Source organism: Macaca fascicularis, chromosome 1, assembly GCF_037993035.2.
Source record: "Macaca fascicularis isolate 582-1 chromosome 1, T2T-MFA8v1.1".
NCBI classification, from domain to species: domain Eukaryota; kingdom Metazoa; phylum Chordata; class Mammalia; order Primates; family Cercopithecidae; genus Macaca; species Macaca fascicularis.
In genome coordinates this window covers 136,658,638-136,676,154 of record NC_088375.1, presented here as the reverse complement: position 1 = coordinate 136,676,154, position 17,517 = coordinate 136,658,638, and the positions used below count along the sequence as shown (strand labels likewise).

At 34.2% G+C, this 17,517-nt stretch overlaps 1 protein-coding gene across 14 annotated transcripts in view; it reads right to left on the bottom strand.

Moving 5' to 3' along the window:
• Positions 1 to 17,517, bottom strand: part of DPYD (dihydropyrimidine dehydrogenase) — an 863,430-nt gene that overhangs the window by 660,845 nt on the left and 185,068 nt on the right. For all 14 annotated transcript variants that reach the window (XM_065549305.2, XM_005542629.4, XM_065549291.2 and 11 more), the window contains one exon: positions 3,508 to 3,595. In XM_065549305.2, the coding sequence (XP_065405377.1) occupies positions 3,508 to 3,595 (88 nt within the window). The remainder of the gene's footprint in view (positions 1 to 3,507; positions 3,596 to 17,517) is intronic.

The window sequence follows — 17,517 nt, the reverse complement described above, 5'->3', positions numbered from 1 at the left end:
TTAAGATATAATTCACATATCATATATATACCAATTAATTTAGAACACTGATTTTTGATCACTCAAAACAGATACTGCATCACCACTGGTAGTCACTATCCACTTTTATAAATACTCCTCACCTATTTTTGCCCAAATCTCCAAACCAAGTCCCAGGAAATCACTTATCTATTTTCTGTTTCTATATACTTGTCCATTATGGACATTTTCTAAAATAGTCCTCCTAAGTGTAATTCTGTAACTTTGGAGACATGCTGGTCAAAGGAGATAGAGGTTTTCTTTTGTTTTGTTTTAAAGCTTTGTTCTCTTGAGCACCATCTTATGGCAGATAGATAAGTCAATACTCTTGAAATGGATAGAGGGGTAAATACTTATTATCCAACAATAAAGATGAAGGAACTGACCTCGTGTACCAAGGGAAACCTGAAATCTTATCACCACTTTTTGTTGCATATAACTAAATCTTTACATTTTTAAAAATTACTGGGTGATAAATTATGAACTTTCTAACATTTTTTTTCTTCTACTTACTTCTTTAATATAATAGGAGAAAACTCAATCAACTTACATAGTAGATTATGTATTTGGACATTAGCTTCTAGGCACTGGGGAGCAACTACAGTTACTGAGCAAGGAAGTCAGAATTTCAGCAAAGCTTTAGAAAATTATTCTGGAAATGATTAATACTTTGTTTGATAAGAGTATAAACCATTCAGCCATTGAAACTAAAAGGCAAGCTGGAAAGCAGAACCACCAAATCTATGGGTTACATTTCTGCTTACATTTCTGCTTTTCTGCTTTGTAACAGCTGTAATATATGTGTGTGTATGTGTGTGTGTGTGTACAATATATATACAATATAGAGCCCTCTCGATCATACATACGTACACACACACATACAAACACAAACATATCAATGTAACTTTCTTATAAATGCAAACATTATTATCAATAATTTCTGCTACTTCGATTTTGTTATTCCTTTAACTTCCAGTTACTTTTAATAAGGATCTATCACAAATAAAAACCTTTTCTTTTACATCGTGTCATTTAGTCAGCTTTTCTGTAACATATATTATACATTTATTTATCTATACACAAAAGCCACACTAATCTGAGTATACAGATTTTATAAACACATGCAAAATCATGGAAAATCAATGGCTTACAATTTGATGTAAAAGTTTTAAAGAGAACATATCGCTATTGTTTTAAATAAAGGATCCCGAAATCAAGGAACACTGTTTAAAACAGCCATTTATTTCACTATATTATAGACTGATCGCATGCATTCTCATATAAAGTAGTGTTTTTTAAAAGAAAATCTATCAAGAAATATAACCCAGTATTCACAGTTTGATGAATCTGAAATGTGTACTTCCAATTGAGAGATACAATTGCAAACAACAGCCTGCACAAACCAAACAGAGAAAAACTGACTGAGGGGGGACAATAGCATTGAGTGTACCTTTCAAAACTAGAGCTGTAATCCAGTTTGCAAGAAAATGAAGAATGGAAGTATTGGCCTAAACTCCACTGAATCTCAGAAGCCTAACACAATACAAAACAAGTGACATCCTTTTCTCAAAGAGGCGCAAGGCTCATTGAGTCTGGTGATTCAATTACTCTCTCAACCTGGAAAGAACCCCCTCCTGTGTTGAGGTCCACTGGCAAAGCAATGTGGGACAGACTACATTGTACACAGCTGGTAAATATCTAAAAAGCTACAGGCTTTAAAGAACAACAATTTTTGACCTTTTATAATTGCTACAGTGATTCTCCAACAAAAAATTACGAGAGTTTTTTTTTTTAATGTTTAACAACATATTATCTTCTCAATTAATCATCTTCAAATATCTCATATTCATATCAAAATATTTTAAATAGATATCTAAGCACAATGTACCATTAGGTAAAGAATATGAACAAATTAATGAAACAGAAAGTGGATTTCCAAAAATAGAGATGACTGTGATCTTGCTTAGACATTTTATAAACTTCTCTAAGAATCCCTTTTGTCTTTTTTTCTACATATTGTGTAGACCCTGAATAAATGAAGTGTGTACTCAAAATAACTACTGATTCTGAAATATCTACGAAAAACCTCGGAAAGCATGGATCTTCTAAGATAGGCCGTCATAATTCTCATATTTCCTCATGCTTGATATGAAGAGTGTGAACTTAGATATATGTTTAGCGAAAATACTTTAGACTTCAAACTTTGGACACTCCTTTTCTGATGAGATCTTTATTAAAAATATGATTTTATAAATAGCAATTTATTTCAAAAACAGCAATCACTTCTATAGTATTTACCATATTGAATGACTAGGGAAACTAATAATTCCACATAAAAATTGTTGAGTAACCACTATATTAGACATTTTCATATGAAAATATTATTCAGTTTATACTGCAACTGTGTAAGTTAGATGCTACCTTTCCCTTCATAAGTGAAAGTAAGGAGGTAATTTTCCCCAGTTTCACAATAAGTGGTTTATCTAAAAGTTCAAACCAGACTTCAAATCCTAACAAACCTGACAATTCAGATTTAAATCTGACCATGCAGGAATAATTTTTAAATTCTTTCAAAACCCTAAATTGATATAAAAGTATTTATCACTTTTCTCCTAAATTAACTATTTTAAGTACTTGAAATATTAAGAACAAATCTTTATATGTAAAAAGGTACCTGGCTGTTGAAGGAGTAAGGAGTTAAGGTATCTTTACAGCATTTTAGAAAATTAGTGTTAAACGTTGTGAAAGGATTCTCTGTATCTTTATCGGAGACTTTCTTCAGCCTTTGTTCATCCTTAAAGGATTAGACACTTGGGCAAGAGCTCACAATGCCCTCTTCACAAAAACAATAGGTACTATTAATTATTCAATCAATCAACCATTCACTTCGTGAATGAAAACTGGACTTAGACTTACATTGAGTTTTTAAAAAATGAAAGATCAAAATTCCTTTTGTTCTTCTCAAACCCATATAAGCCATTTTTTTTCTAATTTTTGTTGTATTTTTTTTGCTACAACTCTACGAGTCATTATGAATTATTTCAAATCTTAAACAAATTAACTGAATTTTATAGATAAAGTCTATTCCCTTGATATATCTGTGTGCTAGACTTACTATCAAAGCATACTTTCATAGATGTTTCACAAATCATGTGTTTTGATGATCAATGACAGTTCCTGTCTATGAGTATTTAGCAAGCATAAACTAAAGTGAATCTATTCAGGGTCCTGAATTTTAAAAATCAATTCATTTTAACACAAACTAATTTTCAAAACAGAAAACAATGAACATGGATTTTCATGATAAATCACAACTTGGAAGTGCTTAATTAATAAATGTGCCACATTTTTAAATGCCTATAGAAGTCATATTTAATGCTTTAACTGGATTTGCTAAGACAAGCTGTTATGTTGTACCCACAGATAATAATAGAGAACAAGATCAAATACTGTTATTATTTTCATTTGTGGAGTTAAATCTGAATTTACCTTGTTTGCAATACTTGTGATGAATGATTTAATATCAAGATTAGTTGGACAGCTCTTCTGACAGGGGGCATCTGCACATTTCAGGCATCTAGGAAATAAAATAACTATGTTAAGAAACTACAAGTGAGATAATCTATATATTTTCTACCTTATACTCATTCAGAGTGTGTGTCTAGTAAGTATAAATAAAATTGTATCATTTTTAGGTACAAACATTTTTAAGCAATAAATACAAAGTTTCTGTGTTTCACCTTTGGCACTCCTCCTGGGATGCATAAATGAGAATCATGCTGGCTAGTAACTGCCCCTCCTCTCAGAGTTCCTTCTTGATTTTAAGAGAATCATACTTATTTAGGACATACTATTCCCTCACTCTATCAGTTTTGTTTGATCCTTCACTATGCTGACAATACTTGCACGCAGTTTTTTATGATAAGGTTTGTAATTCTTTTAGACCAAAATTATTACACAAATGCAAAGATCAAAGGTAAAGTCTTATTTTACCACTTGAAATATCCTTTCTTCCACACTTCCCTCCTTCCAGCTTCCCTCTCTACCTCTCTCTCTTTCCAATCTTCTGAAGTCTTTCAGCCTCCATCCCATTCACATGACAACTGAGTTCTGAAATAGATGCTTCAAAGCATAGCCCAGATCCACCCCCTTCAGGGCCAAAGCTCTATTCCCACAACTGCCTTCCCTCTGCTGCTGAAGAGAATGGGCTCCAACAAGGTCAGCCTCCTTTCCAGTAGCAGCACACATCCAATTCAAGGCCAGTGAGTGGGGTTACAGGATCGCTACCCATTCCCATATTTGGGGAACTAGTCTGCAAGGAGCCACTGAAGCATTTATTGTGACTATTTGCTCAACCCCACTTCCTTCACTCTTCTACAGATGTTAACCTGCATATAAACTTCCTGCATATTAATCTCATCTCAGACTGTCCTTCCTGGGGAACTGGTCAGAGATTACATTTCAACTTTGTTGCACCTAAGAACCACCTGGGAAGCTTGATATAAATGGCACAGACTTCACAGAGGAGCCCCTCCTGAGTCCAAGTGACTGGCCTGGGAATCTGCATTTTGAAAAGGGCCTCTGAAGTGATTCTAGTGTTCACAGTTGGAACCACATTGTTAGAACCACATTCTATAATTATTCATTCAGGACAACTAAAGCCAATGGCCAGACTCATCCTTTATTTGCACATTAACTTGTATGTGTTTTTCTTCATTTATTCATTCATTTAATACATATTTAATAAGCCTCCATTACATAGCAGAACCTGGGATATGAGAATATAAAAGTGTTGGGAAAAGATCACCATGGTCCTGATATCACAGAACATGCAGTTTGAATGAAGTACAGACACAGAAAAAGTCACACATTGTTCAATGTGGTCAATGAGAATTTGGGTGAAATATAGCATGCTAAGGGAACACAGATGAAAGACAGTAGTCCTGGAGGGAGACAGGACACGCTTCTTGGGAGGAATAATACTGAAATAGAAGCTTGAAGAATGAGTGGACATTAGGAAAGCAAACGACAGTGGGATTCTGAGTGCAGGGTCATTCAGGATAATTAACCAAGAATAGAAAAAGTATGCACCAGTGCCTGGAAAGAAAAGAACGTGACAGGGTAGGTAAACTAATGAATTTGGTTTAGTATAAAGTGAGAGTGGGAGTAGAAAAAATGAGTGTGGAGATAGACAACTAAGGAAAATATACTACTGCCACATGTGTCCGAAAAACAACATTCTCCAAGAATTTCACTAAGAATGAATCCTACATTGCTCAGTGACAAAGGTGACTAGCTAGCTCATTTTCTATACACTTCCATGTGTAAAGACCTTGGTTCATTTCCTTCATGAAAACAATACCAGTCTCCTTGTCATTCTTTTGTGAGCAAGAGAGCCCTCTTCATTGTCTGAACCAATTTCTCAGTACCTAATTAATATCTTGTTTTTAAATCTGATCTCTTTTCTCTGGTTTGTGCCCTTAGCCTTCTCTCTAAATTAAATTTTACACAATGAGTACCAAAGGCTTTTCATAATCAATTGTCCTCTCTGAAATGTAGTCATTAAACCTCTGCCCTATCATTTCTGTAAATGCCATTGTTAGATTCACATCTATCATTTAGTTGAATTCCTGTCTGCTCATACTTAACGTTTTTTCCCTGAAACACTATGGTTGAGTTCAAAATAATTTCTTCAAAGTATAATCTGCAGCATACATTGCAAACAATATAAAAATCTCCATAATGTATGGCCTATTTGGTCCTTGATGTTAAAATGAGGTGATATTTATATGTGTAACTGTCATGTGGATAAATATACTGAGCATTAATAGTGGTTTGAAAGGATTTTCTTTTACGCTGCAATATAAAATAGCTAAAAAGAAATAATAAGCCAACTTAAATATCTTACTATTGAAAAAATGTCTTTTCAACAGTTGTAAAAATATCTGCCATTACACAGGAGTAAGCGCGTGCGCACACACACACACACACACACATATATATATGGCACATCATATGAATTCTGGTTATCCCTATGAAGTCACAAGTTTCCTGCTTTTCTTTTTTCTAACACCCAGCTTGAATAATAACACAATTAAAAAATAAAGTCACAATGTCAGCAGGTATAAGTGAACGAAATTAATGTGCAGTGTATTTTTCTGTTCTTCCAGAGAAATCTTATATTCAACATAAACAGATTCACTTAACAGCATTGACAATGTAAGGATTTTTAGTTGTGGTTATTAAGCCTCTTTACCAAATAATTCTCCTTTTATTATTGAGCTAGTTCACAAATAACAGCTGTTGAAAATGTCAGATGTTAATGAGGCAGGGCCACGCAAACCTGAATTGTAGCATTCTTTTTTCCTTTGGTGTCATGAATATGCCAGAATGGGCAGACTCTGATAATAATACCATCTTGCAATTCTCTAAGCGCTCTGCAGACTAAAGTGCATCAGGCTGCCATTAATCCCACTTATCACTCTGACAGCTCAGTAATTACACTACTGCTATAGCCAGGTAGTCCTAATAAAATATCAACCACTGCACTGGAATGCATACTGGTGAGATGTTTTATTAAACTTTGAGGGGTGGGGGTTGATCATCAAGTGACATTAGTGTTGACCTATTTTTCTATTTGACAATAAATTATCCTTTGACCATGCCATAATAGATATTACAGAGTGCATTTACTGTACCAAATCAGAAAGGTACTGCATTACAATGATATAGGCAAATGGTGTAAATAAAATAGCAGAAATGCATGTCAGAATGTTATTACCTAAATTGCTTTAAATGATTGATACCATGAAAAATCACAGACACAGGACTTAGGGGAATATGTCAACAATTATTGTAAACCACAGTTCCACATAAATTTCTCCTTAAAAGTAAAATTCAAATTACACTTGTTTTCATCTTTAGTCATTTAATTCCCCTTTTACCTTTCAAAGTTACTCTCTTATAGTGCTGTTTATTTTTAAATGCATAAGCAGCAAAAATTAATTCAGATAAACAATTATGTCATACTTTTTTCCCAAATAGTTGTTATAAAGTTAAGGAAGTGTATTCAATTTTTTTAAACTACAAGGAAACAACTTAGAGTTTTCACTAGTCATACACTTTTTAAATTTTTGTATTTAATACAAAGCGTAACAATGAATTTCACTAAGAGCAAAATATAGAATACTTAATCAATGTTAATCTTTCATGATTCGACATGACCATAAAAAATGTACGAAAACTTAAGTACTGTTACTTAAAGGCCAAAAACTATTAAAGATATATTTATACATGATATTTCTCTAGAGAAAAAGAAATATGATTCCTCTTTCCAAATATCAGTGAGGCTAGACAGTTTGACTCCATAGTATGACACCAAAAATATTATAGTGAGTAATGAAACAAGCGGCATTTCATTCTTCACACATCTGAGAACAGATGCCTGCTTCTTTTATTGGTAACCATCCACAGCATTTGGGATTGTAACCTATACTTGTTAAAGAATTTTCTACTCATGAGTTTAAATATCTGAATTAATTTCTTTCTCAGTTAAAAAATAATAGTAATGATAAAGCACATACACACAAATCTATCTGAAACCCTTAAAACTCCCACTGCATTGTCTTAGCTTTGCTAGACTTTGGTTTAATTGAATCAGCACTGTTTCATCAGGCTATGTAAATATACATTAATCTATATATAATGGCATTAAGCAAGAAAGTATTTACATTAAAAATTAAAATATTTTCCTAATATTAATAGTGCATTTCCTTAGATATTTAATGTTCAATATAATCATTTGGAAAGTCTACCTAATTTAGATGTATCAGATGGATTTAAAACCTTGTTTCCCTACCCTATAAGCACCAGTGTAGGAAAATATATAGTTTAGTATCTTCCCCAATGGTGCAGTATGTCTACTGAAAACCGGGCAGAATCAACTATCAAGTTGAAAAGAAATGTGAATAAAGAAATCGAAGTTGGAAGTGTCATACATGTATGAGTTCCACAACTTCTATCCTTTGCTTCCAGATCCTACCATAATAAAAAGAGACAAGAAAGATGGCTAATATCTTTAAAACATGATGGGACTAACTCCATGTTCTGATCCATTAAGCAGTCAAAACAGCCAAAAGCCATCCTCAGCTTCCAATAATTATCTGTCTATTTATACCTCTGTGCTTCTCTTAATAATCCATTAACAGCCCTTCCTATGTACTTCTGACTCTGCTTCTCTGATTACACCACAGGTTCTTAATAGCTTAGGGCTATCTGGAACTAACTTTGAATATTCTTAAATATGCATCTTGCCCCAGCCTTTATTATACTGAGCTGGAATCTATGATAACATCAATAAAAATAACTGAATTTTTAATGCTGTGCAGCATTCCGCCTTTTAACCACACCTATGATGTTCGTGTTTTGAGGCTTTTAATATTTATTTACATGTATAAGTTAATACCAAACATAATTTTAAATAACTATTTATCTACTAGAAATTTCCTTCTGCACATGGGTGCTTCAAAAGGATTCAAGAGAAGCAAATTTAGAACAGAACACAATTCACACAACTGATGCTCAAAATTATTTACTGGATGATAATAACCAGGAAGCTGGAAATAAAACATAGTTGAGAACTTTCCTACAAGTATTTTCTGAAGTCTATGTCAGGGGATTATTGGTTTTACCATATAAAAGCTTTAAAATGTATAGTTTATACTTTTTTGCATATTTTGAATTAAATGAAGGTACTTACATTAAATTCTATACTCTTTATTTATCTTCATCCATAACAGATTCCTAAAAATTTATAAGATACTTCTATCTCTACCTCATAGATGAGGCTCCAGTCATCTCCCACAAGCACAAAAGACCAGTGGCCAAGGCAGTGGAGGAAACGACTAAAACACATTTAGTATCTTACACCCAGGACTATCCCATCTACGTATAAAAACAGGTTAGAATTTTAAAAGGTGGTATTCTACTGACCCCATCTCTTGATGACATCAGTGCTTCCTTGCCAGAGTAATTTGAAGACTGAGAAAAAAGCAGTTAAGAAGTCACAGCTAGAAAAAGACTACAGTATTATCTCTCCTGGAGTCCAATTTTAGTTTAGGGAAAAAAAAGTAAAAGGTAGTCTTGACTGTCTCCTCAAGAGGTTTCTCAAGTCCAGATGAAAAGGTTGGGTTTTACAGTATCACGCAGTTTTGAAGGCTTACCCAACCTTAGTAGTCATTGAGGCACTATGACTCAGAGAAGGAAAGTGACTTATCCTAAATCTTCCTCAGAGTTTATGGCAAGCTTTTCTAACTCAATCCATTGTCTGTTCTAGTCTGTAACATTTATTTTCTTCTAATTCATGTGCGATTATTAGGAAGCTAGTTTTATTGCAATTTTAAGCAACTGTGATTTAGCCATTTGTGCTGAAAATATACTTTGATTAGCATATCCTTATTAAAAACTTAAATATGCCACAAAAATCCTCAATAGCATAAGAAACCACAACCTCAAGTCCTTCATGCTGTCTTACAAGCAAATAAAATATCTTCATAAAAACTTAGTACATACCACCTTTTATAAAATTTTAAACAAAGATTGCCCTGTTTTACTATACAGGAAAAAGATATCTTTATGATTGTTAAAGACTGTTGCTCTTAAACGTATTTGTTTTGCTTTCTTACCTTGAAAGAGATCTGGACAAAGAAGAAAAAGATTCAAAAATAGGCTTTTGGCACACAGTGGTGGAACAAGAAAGATGTGATGGAAATGGTATACATTAATAACCGCAAAGGAGTCACTGGGAGAAAATACACACATCATGAATACAGGTACAGACAGTTATAACCAGGAATGAAAACAGAACAGAGCCCATATAAAGAAAGTAGCGTCAGTACTTAACACTTTCTGAATCTACTGGGGCTCTCACTTATTGGAAATATAAACGCTATATAAATGAAAAGATTTAAATAGTAACACTGAACAACAATGACCAAAAGGCCAAAAGTAAACGTTTTTTTTTTGTTTGTTTTGGGTTTTTTTGTTCCTAAATGAATGTACTGACAATTATGCTGAAAATTATGGGATTGAATGAAATTACTGTAGGTTGCAGCATGAAGGAAAAGTGTCCCAATTCTGACTACTCCCTGTTAGAAAGTTATTTATGAAGCATAAGATCGTGGTTTATAAACTGAATTGTTAAAACTGAACAAAAATAAGTTATTAATTACAACTATTAGAAGTAATTAAATATTAGCTATTCACCAGTTTTTATATATCAATAATACAGAAACAGTAACAGTAAAGTCAATGAATACAGGAAAAAATACGTAAAAGCATTCATTAAATGTTTTCCTGCCCAGTAGATATCTGAGCACTAAAATAGCTGATATAATTTGATCCCTGTCACCTGCAGCTACAAGTGAGGTACACTCTAATCAAGAAAACCAGAGAATACCATAGATAAAAGCTCTGCTTTATGTCCTGGAGGGACGGGCTTGTTGGCAACCCTCTCCTAGGAAGCCATTCTTTATTCACCTTAAAGATGGTGGGGACTGAGAGTATGTACTTAAAGGGATTGAGGAAGATGGCATGATTCAAGAAGATCAAAGTTTCTTCTGTCTTGTAGTAATGAGGAAAATAGCGATAAGCCATGTACCTAGGATAGGATGCTTTATAGAATCTGTCTATATTTAGCATAAGTCAGTCAGACAATACATAGCATATATGTATTTAGTGTGTGCATTCACCCAGACTTTCATGTATGCTAATATTAAGTGCTCAAATGTGCTTGCTCATCCACAGCCTTTAAGTGTATTAACTCAGAAAACGTAACATTGAGGTTAAGAGTACAAGCTCCAGTGCTTGATTGCTCATATTTAATTGTTGACTTCACTTTACTGGTTTTAAGATATTAGGCAAACGACTTAAACTCTCTGAGCATGAGTTTTCTCACTTGCAAATGGGGATAACTTGTACATCAAATTGTTGCAATAATTTTTAAAGATTATACCCTTATATGCATTTCTTTAGTAACAGGTATTCTCTATAATCTTCAACATATTCTGAAAGTTATATATTGCTTTATCTTCCTTAATGTGGAAGGAGGTAGTGAAGTGTCAAGGTGTAATGTTTTATAATTATTTATGTACATTTAACATAGCAGACATCTGACAAACATACACATATGCTTTAAGTCTTCATTTTCTCCATACAGGATTTCAGAAGAAGGAAAAGTTATTTTCCTCTCAGGAGAACCACAGAAGACTTCTTAGACTGAGAAACTTATGCTGACAGTTGAGGAACAGGTAGGATTTGACCATGTAGAGATTAGTATAATAGAAATGAATACTGAGACCAAGTTATCAATGCTATACGGTTCTTTTCATTCTACACAGCAGCTGCCACCACACCATGTACATTTTAACTGCTCAAAAATGTGAAATGAATGAACAAATGAATGAAAAAAATACAGGGAAAAGAAACTATTGCCTAATGAAATCCATTAAAATAGATCATGCCGTTGCCAGCACACCATGTACATTTAACTGCTCAATAATGTGGAATGAATGAATGAATGAATGAATGAATGAAAAAACACAGGGAAAAGAAACTATTGCCTAAGGCAATCCATTAAAATAGATTATGCCGCTGCCACCACATCATGCACATTTCACTACTCAATAATGTGAAATGAATGAATGAATGAAAAAAATAGAGGGAAAAGAAACTATTGCCTAATACAATCCATGAAGATAGATTATGGCTTCATCCAGGACGAAGACTATAATTCAGCAAGGCGTGGTGGCTCATGCCTACAATCCCAGCACTTTGGGAAAGGTCATGGTGGACCGTTCCAAAGATTACGAGGTCAGGAGATTGATACCATCCTGGCTAACACGGTGAAACCCCGTCTCTACTAAAAATACAAAAAAAATTAGCCAGGCGTGGTGCCACACACCTGTAATCTCAGCTACTCAGGAGGCTGAGGCAGAAGAACCGCTTGAACCTGGGAGGCGGCGGTTGCAATGAGCCGAGATCACGTCACTGCACTCCACCCTGGGTGACAGAGCGAGACTCCATCTTAAATAAATAAATACATAAATAAATAAAACAAAAGACTATAATTCATCTTTGGTTCTCAGTGTATATCCTAGATGGCACATGTATAGGTGCTCATGTGTGTTTAGGAAACATTTCTCAGTCACTGTACTTCAGGAAATCAAACAACAAAAATACATGTCAATCTCATCAGTGGTCCAATATTATTTACATTGTACTGTATATGGGATCCTTTCCTGTTGAGGCTTTTGGTTGTTTCCCTATGGTAATGGTATGATGTAAAAAATATTCTCCTAAAATAATTAAATTAAAAATGATAGGTTGAACAACACAATGTACTGTGAAACTTGTACTGTTGAAAATGGCTACATTCTAGCTAAAAATGTGACTGGTCTTTATTATGGGTTTGAAAAGTATCTGAAGGATGCAACTGGTAAGTATGAGGATATATGTGACAAAAGATGCTTTCCTTTATTCCTGCTCCACACATTATCTCCTAGCTATTCTGTACAGCCTATCTCCCTTCTTTTTTTAATTGTTGTCATCTTATGATATGGCAACAAAATATTTCTTATGTTCCAGGGTAGGGTAGCAAATTTCCCTGACAAAGTAGGCTATCCATGTATAAATATGGTCTGTCTTTCTGTAAGTTCTGAAAGTTATATATTGCTTTCTCTTCTTTAATGTGGAAGGAATTAGTGAAGAGTCAAAGAAAAATGTTTTACAATTATTTATGTACAATAAGCATAGTACACATCTGACAAACATATACATATGCTTTAAGTGTTCAGTCCAACGATTTTTACATTTTGCACTGGTCATATGAATTAACCAGGCAAAAGCAAACCAATGATACTCCCATATATGCATTTCGTTTCTCAAAATCCTTCCAGAGTCTTACAAAGAATTCAGTTAAGAGTTTTAATAGAGAAGAGTTTTAATAGAAGAGTTTTAAAGAGTTCAGTTCACAGTTTTAATAGAGAAATACCTATATCTTATATACCACATTAATTTGAATATGTTTACATAAATGCAACCACATATATCCATAATATATAATAGTTACACATTTAGTTAACATGTAGCCATATTCAGAAGCCCATTCAGAGTAACTTTTATAATCCCATCATTTTATAGTTACTATTTTTAATTTAACTAAAACAAGCCATATGTAATTATTTTTTGGAAACCAAGATATTGTTGCTTGCTCACCACCACTATGGTTCCCTTCATATTCTAGACAGCTATTACATGATGCTTAATACACTTTTGATCCTTCACAGACCATGATGACAGTACTAACAGTTTTTATTACAGCTTTCCTACTGCACTGTAATCTTATTTCACCTGGACCATTTCCCCACTAGTGTTATAAATGCTTTGCTTTATATCAAATAATTACCCAGACTTCACAGAAAAAAAAAATTTTGTGTTGCATATTCACATGCTATGCAAATTATCTTCTTAATTTTTGAAACACCTGTTGTATGTTTATCTTAATTTCAATGAAGCCCCTTTAGAAAAGTTTAAAAAACTAATATATTTTTTTCATAGATGCCCTAGAAGTAAACTTTTCATCAAACTTCAAAACTGAGAAAACTCTATATTTTATGACATATTTGCAGACAATTTCAGAAATAATATATTAGTAATAGTAATCTGACATATAGATTTACAGTGCATGTACCCCAGAACTCAACGAAAAATAAAAATTTTTAAAAAGATGTGAAAGTCTTTTTAAAAAAGATGTGAAAGTCACATTGTTAAATCCACAAATAAAATAGGTTATTGGTTCCTATACAATTCCTAGATGTATGGAATATGTTTGTTGTGAAAAAAACAGTATGTAGACAAATACATAAACCTACCTTAGGGCATGTGGACTAAGATTTGGGATAGATTTTACTTTTCACAATGCTGTATTGTTTGCATTTTTTGCAGTAAGTAAGTATAACTTACACTATTAAAAAACAAGACATAGATGTTGACGAAAATCACATTATCTTAAGTAATTTTTACTCTTTGCACTGGTCATATGAATTAACCAGGCAAAAGCAAACCAATGATACTCTCATATATGAAATTCCTTTCTCAAAATCCCTCCAAAGCCTTAAAAAGAATTCACTTAAGAGTTTTAATAGGGTGACCATAATTGATATACAACTGACCATAGGTTTGAACTACATGAGCTCACTTACACATTGGCTTTTTTTTCAACCAAACAAGGATTGAAAATGCAGTATTTGTGGAATACAAAATTTGCCTATATGGAGGGCCAACTGAGGAACTTGAGTATGTGCAAATTTTGGTATATGCAAGGGTCCTGGAAACTCTCTAGCATATACCAAGGATAATGATATTTCTGAGTATTTGGTGGCTCATACATCTACCATAAAAAAGGGCTGAGGTGGATGTAAAGAATACTGAGTGCAAATGCAAGTTCTGGAGGCACTCATTAATTAAGCTGAAACAATAGTAAAAAAAATTTGGCCTTAAAATTAAAAGATAGTATTCATCAATAATAGAACCTTGAAGTAAATAAATGTTTCCACATATTAGTCATCTAGGTATAACTGAATAACAAATAATTCAACTCAAAATTATTAAAAGGTTCTGTGTTCTAAGTCTGTGATGGCAAAAGGGAGGAGTTACTAGAACTTACTTAGAAGATGATAACTTAATATATTGGACACATACTTCATGGAGAGGGCTTTCAAAATATATATATATACACACATATATATACACATACAAACATATATGCATACATAGACACACACACACACACATATATAGAAGGGGACAGTGGCTCATGCCTGTAACCTCAATGCTTTGGGAGAGTTACTTCAGGTCAGGGTTCTATATCAGCCTGTGCAACACAGAAAGACCCTGCCTGTACAAAAAAAAATATATATATATATGAAAGAAATTAGCCAGGTATGGTGTCTCTACTTTAGGCACAGCTACTCTACAGACTGAGGCAGGAAGATTGCTTGAGCCCAGAAGGTCCAGGCTGCAGTGACCTATGATTGCACCACTGCACTCCAGCCTCGGTGACAGAACACTGTCTATAAAAATGATTTTTTTTAGATAGAGTCTCTCTCTGTTGCCCTGACTGGAGCACAGTCGTGCCATCTCAGCTCACCGCAACCTCTGCCTCCTGGGTTCAAGCTATTCTCATGCCTCAGCCTCCCAAGTAGCTAAGATCACAGGCCTGTGCCATCACACCCGGCTAATTTTTATATTTTTAGTAGAGACTTTCACCATGTTGGCCAGGCTGGTGTTGAACTCCTGACCTCAGGCAGTCCACCCACCTCAGCTTCCCAAAGTGCTGGGATTACAGCTGTGAGCCACTGTGCCTGACCTAAAAAAGATTTTTTTGTGTGTGTAGTTTTTTTCTTTAAAAGTGCAACAGTGATTGCCATTATTATAGAGGCTGAAATAGCACATTTGGAAAGCAATGGCCGTATATGAATTGTATTCCTCTTAGAACTGTTGAGTTTCACGTGTGGCGTCCATACAAGTTTATTTGGTAGTTTTATTCCATAAAAATGGTGCCACTCTCTCATTTACAAAAATAAAAAGCAAACCACACACACGCGTGCGCGCGCGCACACACACACACACATTAAATTTAAATTAAATTTAAATTTAAATATTCATTCATTTTACTTAGCTAAATCTATGTTGATTATGCCAAATGAAAGGATAATTTATTCAGCACAATTTTTTTTTCTAAAGTTTTAATGCAATCCTGGTGATCTTTTTAAAATCCCTATCTGATCATGATATTCTCCTTAAGCGGAGAATCTTGGTACAATATCATCTCTGAGCCTCGGCTTCTATTGAATTTCCACAGCTAGAGCTGCAACACCTGCCCGATGCTAGAACTCTGCTCATATTTCCATGTGTAGGTCATTTTCAAACTGTGCATTCCACATGCTCTTCCCTTTCCTGAAGAGCCATACTTCAAGTTTCCATCAGAATTCAGCTCAGATGTCTCCTGTGGAAACCCCTGGCTATCATGCTTGGAGCCATTCTGATCTCTCATAGCACCCCGTGGGTTCCTTTATCAAAGCAATTATCACATTGGACTGTAACAGCTGATTCACTTTTCTAGTCTATCTTCTATTTCCTCCTCCAGTGCGAAAATGGTTGGGTTCCTTTGTCTTTGAGGTTAGTCTACTTGGAAATAGATTAATTTGAATTCAGATGAAAAAGTCAGAATTTTGGCAATAATCCAGTTTTTGTACAGTTAATGTTTGGTAAAAATTATTTGTAAATAATTGTTCTTCAAATTTATGTAAATAACAAACCTTTATAATTTAAACATTATATTTAATTTATTTAGTAGGTATTTATGCAAGGGGTTACTATATACTAGCATTGTTCTATGTGTTTTATGTTAACTCACTTAATTTTCATAATCACTCAATGAGGTAGATATAAATATTAACTCCTATCTTTATAAAAACCCGATGAGGTAGATATTGTTGTTATTCTCATTCTAAAGAAAAAGATATTAAGGCACAAAATTTGCTCCTCTGATTTAGGTTTGAAATATGTTATTGCCTATTTGTATGATCCTGGTAATCATCAAGTAGTTAATAAAGATCTCCTAAAAATCTATAATTCTGGTTAGTTCTGCCACTTCCTCAGAACAGAGTATGGTGACATCAGGGCTTGTCTCATAGTTTGTGAAAGGCAGATTCAGGACTCCTATCCAGGTTTGACTTGCTCTACAGACCAGCCTGTGAGGATCATCATTTCATTTCTGCAATAGTTCTCATAATGATAACCAGTAATCCCAGAGAACTTGAGAAAGTTTCCTGAAATAACACATTAAAACCATGTATATCATAGTCATTACTATGTATTTTATAGATGACTGATTTTAGAAACAAGCAAACAAAAACTCCTCATTTATTTACTAGGAACCCAGCAATAATACTTGCAGATCATGTAATTATTTACAAAGCATTTTCTCGTATGTAAATTACCTGTAGAAATCAGTAAGACCAATCATTCCAGTAGAAATAATAGACAAAATAAAAGCAATTAGAAACAACATGTATAGGCCGGGCGCGGTGGCTCAAGCCTGTAATCCCAGCACTTTGGGAGGCCGAGACGGGCGGATCACGAGGTCAGGAGATCGAGACCATCCTGGCTAACCCGGTGAAACCCCGTCTCTACTAAAAAATACAAAAAACTAGCCGAGCGAGGTGGCAGGTGCCTGTAGTCCCAGCTATTCGGGAGGCTGAGGCAGGAGAATGGTGTAAACCCGGGAGGCGGAGCTTGCAGTGAGCTGAGATCTGGCCACTGCACTCCAGCCTGGGCGACAGAGCGAGACTCCGTCTCAAAAAAAAAAAGAAACAACATGTATAACTATCAGAAATATGAGGCATAATAGATACAATAAAAATACATATATAATAGATA